The 10,433-nt window shown below is 39.1% G+C and overlaps 1 protein-coding gene and 1 long non-coding RNA gene across 9 annotated transcripts; one reads left to right on the top strand and one right to left on the bottom strand.

Annotated features, from left to right (window-relative positions):
* Positions 1 to 1,138: 1,138 nt before the first annotated feature.
* Positions 1,139 to 2,218, top strand: LOC135433328 (zinc finger protein pita-like). The gene has a single exon (XM_064689344.1). The coding sequence runs from the start codon at positions 1,139 to 1,141 to the stop codon at positions 2,216 to 2,218; it is 1,080 nt and encodes a 359-aa protein (XP_064545414.1).
* A 612-nt stretch (positions 2,219 to 2,830) lies between these two features.
* LOC135433296 (uncharacterized) lies at positions 2,831 to 7,073 on the bottom strand. 8 transcript variants are annotated; one of them, XR_010437073.1, is made up of 4 exons: positions 6,957 to 7,073; positions 5,851 to 6,003; positions 5,663 to 5,782; positions 2,831 to 3,823 (listed from the first exon to the last, which is right to left on the bottom strand). It is a non-coding gene; the product is annotated as an uncharacterized LOC135433296 (long non-coding RNA). The 8 variants fall into 8 exon arrangements; XR_010437068.1 differs by lacking the exons at positions 2,831 to 3,823; positions 6,957 to 7,073 and adding exons at positions 6,119 to 6,155; positions 6,328 to 6,342 and having other exon boundaries at positions 4,014 to 5,782; XR_010437070.1 differs by lacking the exon at positions 2,831 to 3,823 and having other exon boundaries at positions 4,014 to 5,782; positions 6,870 to 6,994.
* Between the last annotated feature and the right edge of the window lie 3,360 nt (positions 7,074 to 10,433).

Raw genomic sequence — 10,433 nt, 5'->3', positions numbered from 1 at the left:
TCCTATAGAACTACATAATTTAGTCGTGCAATCTTGATAGGACTTGCACATATGGTATATGCAGCATAGTTTTAATATTAAATGCTACGTTTGATCAAGGTATCTTGATAAACCAGAAAGTTGTTCATACAAGAACCAAATTATAAGCGGATCGGTCTATGTAGCTATATAGCTATAGCTATATATACTGGTCCGATATTGATAAGACGTTTCATATATTTAGGGAGCATAGTGAAACCTATAAATACCAAGTTTGCTCAAGATATCTTCATAAACAAAAAAATTGATCATACAAGAACCTACTTTCCGACCGATCCTTCATATGGCAGCTATATAATATAATGGTCCCATCTGGCTTGTTCCAGAAAATGTACTGCCTGCAACTGAAAGACTGTTCTAAGTAATGTTTCAAGAAGATAGCCTTAAAACTAAGAGACTACTTCGTATAAAAAAGATCAAATGGCTATATCAACTTGTCTGTTGATGCTGATCTAGAATATATTTACTTTATGGGGTTGGAGATGTCTCCTTCTATGCGTTACACATTTCATAACAAAATTATCCTACGCAAGAGTATAATCAGTTTGGGATCAACAGTTCTTTGCGCAACTGATCCAGTTTAAGTTTTGATTAACGGTTTATAATAAAAAGCTGAAGTTCTGGGTTCGGTTCAAGCCCGGGTTGCAGCGTTGATTTGCATAATGGCCTGCTTTATATGTGAATTAAAATTAGCTAAACTCATCCTTAGTAAATCTCTTGTGATTTACTAGCTCTGATCTAGCAAACTGATCTGTAATTTCCAGTTAGTGTTAAAATTCAGTGCCTTACATTTTATTAAAATTATTAATTTGTAAGATATTAAATTAAATTTTATTACAAAATTGTAAATACACACTATTTAAATTTGAAAATAATTTGAACAAGAAATTCAAATTTTAACTGTTATCAAAGTTTAAAGGCCAGCTTTCCTTATTGCGATGCTACTCACACGCGATAGTATCGATAAGTATCGAAACTTCGTATTGTACGTTCCAATTTGGAACTTCTTGCTGCCTTCCACACGTGAGCTGATCCGTAAGCTCGATCAGAATGTAATTTTCATATAAACAAGACAATATCAATAAAAAGTTGTGTGAAAATGGAAATTTGCCGTGCTTGCATGAGCGACTCCGTGACCCTGGTGGATATATTTTGCGATCGGCCATTACCTGATTATGAATATAGCCTGGCGGAGATGCTAAACGAGCTCGTGGACTTTAAGGTGAAGCGCGATGATAAGCTGCCGCAGAAGATATGCGTATCTTGCGGCTTAAATGCCCAAATCGCGTTTAGATTCCGGCGCAGATTCGAGCAAAGCCATCGACTGCTCTGCATGAAGGCTATGGAAGACGAGAACGTTTTCGTCCATGTGCTGGAAGCAGATCCGAACGCAGGCCAGTTGAAGCAGAAGCTGCAGCCCTCAATGCCAGCGATCAACGAGAAATCCAACTCTAAGCTGGGGAGTGCTCGTAAATTACGCAAGGGAAGACTTCAGAGCACCGAGGAGCTCATCACCAGCATCAGCAGCAGAAGCGTATCGCGTGAAAAAGACGGCAATGTTATAGTAGTTATCCCGGACATAGACTCTTTCAACGGAATGGATCAGGCGGATCGATCATGCACTATAGTGGACAATGCTGACGCTTGTAAACCTCATCGCTATCCCCTACGCCATAGAATCTGCAGCCAGAACGCGCCCAAATCGGTTGAGATTCCTCTTCTGCCCCGTCCCATGCGCAGCAGGATGCGCCAGTTCAAGTGTGATTCGTGCCATCTATCGTTTGCCTCAATAGAAAATCTAAGTAAACACAAGCTGCAGCATGAAGGCAAACGTAACTTTAAGTGTCTAAATTGCATGAAGGCCTATCGCAAGAAATCAAAACTTCTGAGACATATACAGACGCATATTAAAGAGCATCCGAACATGTGTCCACAGTGCTCGAGGACCTTCGGATGCAGATCGAAGCTTCGGAGACATCTCTACTCCCACAGTGAGGAGCGTCCGTTCATCTGTCCCCATTGCCAATCGGCGTTCAAGAATCCATGGAATCTTAGAAGACACGTACTCAATCATTCTAAAAAGAAAACGTACAAGTGCTCCGCTTGTAAAAAAAGTTTTGCCAACAAATGGAATTTGAAATTACATTCTTGTTTGCCCCAAAGTTGCTTGCGCAAATGAAAATCACAATACAAATTGATTTATGCAGACGAATGAGGACTCTCCTTTTAACCAATTTTTACAAATTATCAACTTCTCAAAATAAGTTATTTAGTTTTAGGTATTTTGATTCTATTAAGATTTTACAATTGAATTTTGTATTATTTATTCGTTATGAAATTTATACTTAACTATTGTTCATTATTATGAATTTTTACTATAATAGTTAAAATGTTAATTAAATACTAGAATTTATATATTGTATATAACGTAAATGTAAGGTAGGCTGCAAACCGGTTTTGCACCGAACCGGTTCGAGCCCGAAATTCCATTTTATTTTTTGATATTTACCAAACTGAAGTAAACCAAAATAAAATTCAAAAAATTTGAGCAAGACTCAGCCCCAAATTAGAAATAATTTGGGTTTATTTTCAGCAGTTTTGTTAGTTGCTTATCTTATAAATATAAGACTTTATTTCAGTAAAACAATATTTCTAAAAGAACGGGCTATGATAAATTGATAACTTAACTGTTTTATGAACATTTTGGAAATATATGACAGAACAAGATTTAAGATTTGAACCGTAAAAAGAACAACATAATATTATATTTGGGGTTGCCAGCAAATGTTAAGGTTAGACTAAATATCGGAATACGTATAAACTATATTATATACCGATTTTCTAAGATAAAAGCAAAACCAAACCATCATTCCGATCAAATTCCCCGAATTTGAAAGACAAAGATATTCTTACTCAAATTATATACTAGCAAAACTAAAGATTTAAAAGTGTGTAAAATATTCATTAGCTTTCAGAAAACGTAAAGCTTTTCGAAATTGGCAAAGAGGTTCTCGAGCAATGAGTTTTTTCGCTAAATTGGGCCCATATTAATCAGAAAAAGTAGTGTAATTAGTTGTGATATATACATATATATTTTAAGGGAACGGAATCGAATGTAACAACTAAGTATGAACACTTTAGTTGGACAAAACATTAAAATATCCTAACAGTTATCAAAATATATAAATGACTATCAATCAAAATCGAGGCATAGACAAAATGAGATTTGCGGAACCAAGGTCTGATATTATACATTTCGTCATGCTAGGCTGGCGGCCTGCGAGCACCCTTTCGGCTAGCGTGAGCTGGTCTGGTGTCACATGTCAATTTGTGGAAAACCCAACGGATTGGGGTATGTGCTGGAAGACAGCTTTCTTGACAGGCAGCGCTCCTGGCAATGGAGTGCAACGCCCAATGTGTTAAACCTATCCATTAATATTAATAGTCGTTTGCCGCGGTTAGCGTGGTGCGTGTTGTACGTGACTTTTTCGTAACCCTTTCCCAATCGAAATATATCTTTGGCAAGCTTCTTAGCGGCTGGTAACCTTATCGTTTGATTTGTAGACATTTTATTGCTTTATTGATGCATTTTTATCAAAAGCGCAGCATATTGTTTGATGGATTGTTCGGCTCGTTGGGTCTGCCTTTGCCCCTGCCTCTGACCTACCTGAGGCTTACACCCGGGGGAAATCGTCAGCAATTTTATGCTGGTAGACCACCGCACAGCGCACGCAATTTGCCTTGGGAAAGTTTTCTTTTGTCAAAATTCTTATTTTGATTGGCACTTGGGAGAAAGGGTGAGAAAACAAAACGATACGTTGTTTATGGGAAAGTATAAACAGCAAAGGAGCGAAGTCTTAAAGACACGCAAAGATATTTTGAAAATTATAATAAGAACAAGTAGTAGATGCATATTGAACAATAATTTATTATATTGGGTAAATAAATTGACCTGGATATTGCTAAAAAAAATATATATATTTTGAACTGCACTTAAATTTTATGGTTTTTTTTTAAATATTCGAGACCATGTACAAATTATGCATAGTAAAATCCCCGAGTAAGCTCTGTGGCTCAAGCCACTAATAAATTACTAATGCTCACCTCCCAGCAAACTTTGCGCAAAATATTAAATTTTACGAGCTTAATTTGTGTGCGTGCTTAGCTTAAGGGTGAGCCTGATGCGTCCCCCAAATTGTTGTTGCCCTGGACAACAAGAAGAGAAGCAGCTCCGTAAACAATGTCAATTACAGCGATTGAAAAGTGGCCAGAAAACTTGCTGTACTTGTGCAGATCGCATAAACCAATTTTATTGAAGCACAACCAAAAAGCCGACGACGCCATCGAACTAATCTCCTTAACAAGGCGAGTATTAGAGCAACTGGCAGACGTGTAGGTCCTTGTCTATGTTGGGTCTATTCATATTTCAAAAGGCAACTTTGCGCGACTCGAAAATGGCATCATTAAAGTTTACGACGCTTGTGCGCCGTAAAGCATGCCAAGCTGTTTTGTAATAAAGGGTATTTCGCCGACATTTCGACATGAATTTTGAAATGCCCGCCACTTGGTGTTGTGGCCATTGTTTTTTGGGGCAACCCAAAGCCCAGGCCCAGACATGCACAAGTGCAGAATGCAAAAGCCCCAGTCCCCTACTAGCCTGGCCATAGATCTTATGTATGTGCCTGGTGTAAAATCAACAAAAGTCATCAAAAGATACGCGCCAGCTTTAGTCGCCGCATTCCTGGCTGAAAACTTTGCATATTAAATGTCATTTGGTAAAGTGGAATTAAGGAAGCGCCCGCTACAGGAAATGCTGTCATGGCTCGGGAGCTGTCACAGCAAATTATGCTGAAATGCGTCTGTCAAGGATGTGCGGATGTGGATGCGGATGCGTGCGGGTTGCACATTTGCACATTATGGTGGGGGCATGCATTGAGCCATAAATGAAAACTAAACAAGATTTTCGCAAAGAGCGCATTGCTTGCTGCAAATTTTATGAGCTAATTTTAATGAAGTTGCTGAAAGATGCCAAAAATTTGATGAATGTCGACACGAAACAGACAAGTTTATAAATTATGCCAAAGAAGTTAAGACTACGCCAACAAGGAGCACGAAATAAGAGATATATATGTATGTATATATTAGCATGCATGCCAGATAGACAGACAGTCAACAAGTTATATGATTACAAATTCTCTAATTATAACATTTGTACTACCACTGCAAATACTCTCACTATCTAAGAAAGTTAATACTATTCAGATACAAGAAGCTAGACAGAATATTTACAAATTATCTAATTACAATATGCATACTTTCATTATATATACCCTCTCCATCTATAATAGTCTGAAAGTTAATACTATTCGGATACAAGAAGCAGGATAGAAACATTTAGAAGTTCTCTAATTATACATATTACTAATTCTTTATATATACCTTCTCCATCTAAAATACTCCTTTCAGATACAAGGAACTAAATAGCAAAATTTACATATTCTTTCGCTATATATATCCTCTCCCTCGCTATAAATGAATCTGTGTAAATCATTCTGGATTTTGATACTTAAATATTCTCAACTCAAAGAATGGACCTTTGTCACGGTTGTTATTGACCACACACCTTATAAGAACTAATTAGAGTCATCATTAGCGGCTACTTTGCAGTGCTGTGAAATTGTTTAGAAAACGTTCCAGATTTCATGCTCCATTAAATGAATCATTCCAAGTACAATTTCAATAACTGCAATAGAAAAAAGATCAGTTGGAATCTAATTAAATTAAAATTCAAAAACTCCATTGTATATCTACCCAAGTAGCGAGATGAGCTGCCTACGCAGCAAACAGTACCAAATGATGGGGAGAGCTCCCTGCTCAGTGATTGCTAATAGATTGGGCTCAAAATTGGGAATCGGCATCGGTTGCTTAGAAGCGTGACGATTTCCATTTGATGTTGAGCCGTGTCTAGAGAGTGTCAAATCAACATCATTATTCATTATCAAATAAATTATTGGGTTTGTGGTAGACCGATGCCGAATCACAGTTGGAGGAACACCATCGTACCGCATTTGGGATATACGTATAATTGAACTTTTCATAAGTGGATGTTTCTATGTCTGCTCTGTGAAGGGGGTTAATATGTTTTAACAAAGCAATCAATATCGAAGGGATAATTAAATAAAACTAATGATGCCACTGACAGTGTGCACGGGGTTAATGACGTACATCAGCTTGTATTAGAACTAAGGTTATGCTTTCTTATCGCTAAAATGAATAAGTATATCTCACATGTTACCAAGCAAAAGTTATTTTTCTAGTTTACAGATATAAAGTGATGCTATGTGTGCTACTCCTTGAGTTCACTCACGCGCACTCATGCACTTTCCGCTTGTTTCAGACAGGTTTTTATGTAGCGTAACTAAATGTTAATTTATAGCCAAATGCTCAACTTTCTCCGTTGGCCTTAAGGCCTTTTGCGTGAGTCCGCCCAGTTCAGGAATTAAAAAGAAATTAACACGATTCCAAAAAATTTGGAGTGTCTTCGTGGGTGCGTCCGTCCCTCTGTTTGCCTGTGTGTGCGTGCGTGTGTGTGTGTAGCCAAGTGAATTTTACAGCGCCGTCAATGGCCAACTCGCAGTCTTTTATCTAATTGAGTTTATATTCTTTTGGCTTCGCATCGGCTGGTTTGTCTTAATGTTAATGCGCTCGTAAAACATGCGCAAAAATTGAAAGCAATAAAACGCCGGCGGGCAAACATTGAAAATTAAAATAAACACATTAAACGAGATGAGTTGCAGGCGATAACAAGTCTAGGCTGCCAAAATACACACATGCATTGCCCCAGCCACCAGCTGATCCGCGACACAATAAATCAAACGAAGCGTAAAGCTTGTTTTATACTTGAGCTTATAATTTACATCTTATATTACATATGCACAAGTCCTGTAATCAACAAATTTTAATGGCTTCGGCGTGAAAATTGTGTTTAAACTTTTTATGAGCTTAGTTTTAAATATTAATTAAAGCCGTTTATCGATATTACTTTGGGGCCGAAAGCGATACATGTTAATAACATTTATCTTACAGAAAGTATCGATTTACGCGATCGCTGCCAATAAGAATGTCGCCGTATACATACTAAATTTGGCAATCACAGCGAAACGTGGACAAGCTTGCGAAAATTTTATTTTCATAGTGAAGTGTTAAGTGCCGAGTTCCAATTGTGAAATATGCTACAAATAAGCATAAATGCGCGTAATAAAACATTTTATAATTTAAGCGATCATTTTCTGAGCTCACCAGACGCCAATAAGCCGTGTTCCATACCAGTGCACGTGAGTATATTATGCATTTTAACTTTGCCATTATACTGATTCGACAAAACTGCTCGAGCGTCAAGAAAAAATATGTTTGTACATAACTACGAGAATTATGTAATATCAAGAAACACTTAGCAGTAAATGAAAAATTATATGCTTGTTGACAACAGGACACGCAGACACACAGCCAGCACTTGGACTCGGGCGGCAAACTAAGACACATATGAGCAGGCCATAAATTAGCCCGCATGCAGGCATCAGGTGGGTACACAATGATTGCAGGACACCAAACAGACAGACAGATGGGCCTGGGGTTGGAGGATGTGTCCCCCCAGTCGAGTAGTTTTCGCTGGGTAGGTGGTAAAAAATGCGTACGCCCGCCACTCACAAACTAGCACGACAGTAGCGGGGGCGCCGGTAACGGCAGTTGCTGTCAAGTCATAAAACAAAGTGCTGTTGTGTCTACAAATGATTTGGCTTATTCGTGCAGAACAAATCGTACGTCATTTGTTGGGCCACTAAAAAGTTAAAACGCTTCCCAACTCTGCCTCCTCCTCCTCCTCCTCCTCCTCCTCCTCCTCCTCCTCCTCCTCCTCCTCCTCCTCCTCACAGCCTGCCTGCGCGCACATATCTATCTGTGAACAATTGCGCAATTAATGTTGCTGCACAGCGAGAATTATGTGCGTGACAGCCCACAGACAAGACGACGTCACTGATAGAGCCATAAAAGGTTGGCTTCAATATCCAATTCCCTGGCTTCCGTGCCATTTTACGGCTTTACACATGTGCCATATTGCTGCCCCTGCCCCCGCCCCCGTCCCCACTTTTGGCCATGTCTGTTTATGAGCCGCACAGACAGCGCCTAAGTCGCTGCTGTCGTCATATCTGCTCCCTCCCGTTCGGTCGCAGCAGTCGTCATCGCTTTGCCAAATGAAATCATAAATTTATAATTAATTTGCATATGCATTTCTTCGCTTTTCACGAATTTACCATGCCAAATTGGCATCATGGCTCAATTTTAATGGCCTTTTGCTGGCATATAGAAATTAAAATTAATTTACGAGCTCAAACTAATGAGCGCTTTTGTAGGCGTAATATGTGGTTCCTTGTTTGTCTCTAATATCATTAAAATTTTTGCATCAATTTACAGAATTTATGGGCATTTTATATTCATTTTAAGTGTGCTCCAAAATAGTTTTCATTAATATTTTAATGGGTGTGAGTATATCCCAATATAATATGTTGGTATGTATTGCATTTGTATACTCGGATGTTTTGCCACTGCAAACTGATATATTTCTCATCACAGGACTCGCAGATAGACAGACTCCTGTCATAAACAAATGACAGTCGTCGCTTGTTTCGCCAAAAATCAACAACAAAACACGTCAGCGGCGCAGCTCAAGCTGAAGCACTTTTATTGTTTTTATTAATTTTAATGTTTGCACAACCTGCGTGCAATTTTGGAGCTGAATTGAATTGAATTTCGAGTGGCTAACGCCGAGAGAAGGAGAGAGAGAGAGCGGCAGCTAAACAGCTACTAAAATGCTACGTCTGGGCCGCACGATAAAGCCAGAAGCCAATGAAGCTAAGTGCGGTTATGAACCCTTTTCGCATTTGACTGAAACAACAAAAGGGCCAACAATGGGTGGCAAATGGAATTGAAGTTGCACAAGGCGATGGAAATGGCGCTGAAGCTGGTTGGCATTTACCTAATGGAGGTGGCAAGCTTTAAGAATTTAAGCGGTAGTTCAATAAACCCGCAGGCCAAACAATGGCCATGGCCAGGACTATGCAATTGTCCAATTGATGCGCGACAAACATGCAAAGTGCTTAAACAACAAAGGAACTACAATGTGCGGCAATTAAAATGCATACAAAATTATTTTATTATTAGAAGTAATGCTAAATAACGACAATTGTCGCTACAAATGCAACTGCAACCCTCCAGCGATGCTGCCCGCATGTCGTGTCGGAAATGGGACATATTTCGATCCGGAATAGATGCGTATATCCCCGGTACAGTTGTGCCACCTGAACACAGGCCTCAACAGTGCACAGTCTCTTGTCAGCGAGTACCTGTATCAATGTCAGGCCCTGAAACGACGTCCTCGCAACCAATACCCAAAACCCAGCAGCCCAACATATGTGCCTGCTCTAGGAGGGGGCGGTTAACTAATGTGTGTCTGTCCGCCCGTCCGTCTGGCTGTCTGTCTGTCCTGCGCGCAGCCATGTAATTTGTTATCCAACAATTTATAATTGCATCAAAATATACACGCACCACATGCCAAGCTGAGGCTAAGCTGAGACGACTATTTCGAAAAATTATTATGAAAGCAAACATGCTTCTATTTTCTGGGACGACTCTCGACTTGTGCCCGCAATGGACAGCCCTCGCGGCCCCCCCTTCTTGCAACTGTCCAATACAATTTTATGCTATGCTTAACATTTTGTACATTTTTCGGTTTGCCCATGTTGTGGTTGGCCTTGTTGTTGGTCTTGTTATTTCTGCTGGTTCTAATTTAATTTTGGACTGACTTGTTGGTGTTGGTTTTCACTTTTAGTTGATTTATGAATTTTTAAATCAATTTGACAACTAGCTCGAAAGTCAAAGTGCACATTAGAAATAAAAGTTGTTGGGGGCGGACTGGACATAAACTTTTTCGATTTTAAGAGTTATCAAGCTAAAGCCAATTTTTGATATTATTTTGTACATTCGAACATTTCTGAGGTTAAATGTATCCCATGGTCAGCTCGTCGAAAAATTGGCAAAAATTGTGCTGCAACTGTTTCTGTTTGTTATGCTTTTTGACGTTTACACGTTTTGACAGGCATTAAGAATCTATTTAAAATGCACCCCTAGCTTTTTTATAGTTTTTTTTTAATTTTTGCTCAATGACGAATTCCCAAATAAGAAACACAAAACAATTCACTTAACTCCGGAACTTAGGCGCTACTTAAAAATTTGAAATCAAATTGAAAAGCGAGCATCAAATAATTTCAAGGCGTGACGAAACATGTTGAAATGTACAACTTGGTACCCGCCGCCTCTGATCGACAGCAACTTGTGCGGAA

Source organism: Drosophila montana, unplaced genomic scaffold, assembly GCF_035044405.1.
Source record: "Drosophila montana isolate Dmon_TW-CO22-7 unplaced genomic scaffold, ASM3504440v1 contig_3217_1, whole genome shotgun sequence".
NCBI lineage: Eukaryota > Metazoa > Arthropoda > Insecta > Diptera > Drosophilidae > Drosophila > Drosophila montana.
Note: the sequence above shows the minus strand (reverse complement) of the source record. Positions and strands in the feature narration are given on the sequence as shown.

Excerpts from the sequence above, each read along its gene's own strand:
- LOC135433328 (XM_064689344.1), top strand. The coding sequence starts at position 1,139 with ATGGAAATTTGCCGTGCTTGCATGAGCGACTCCGTGACCCTGGTGGAT.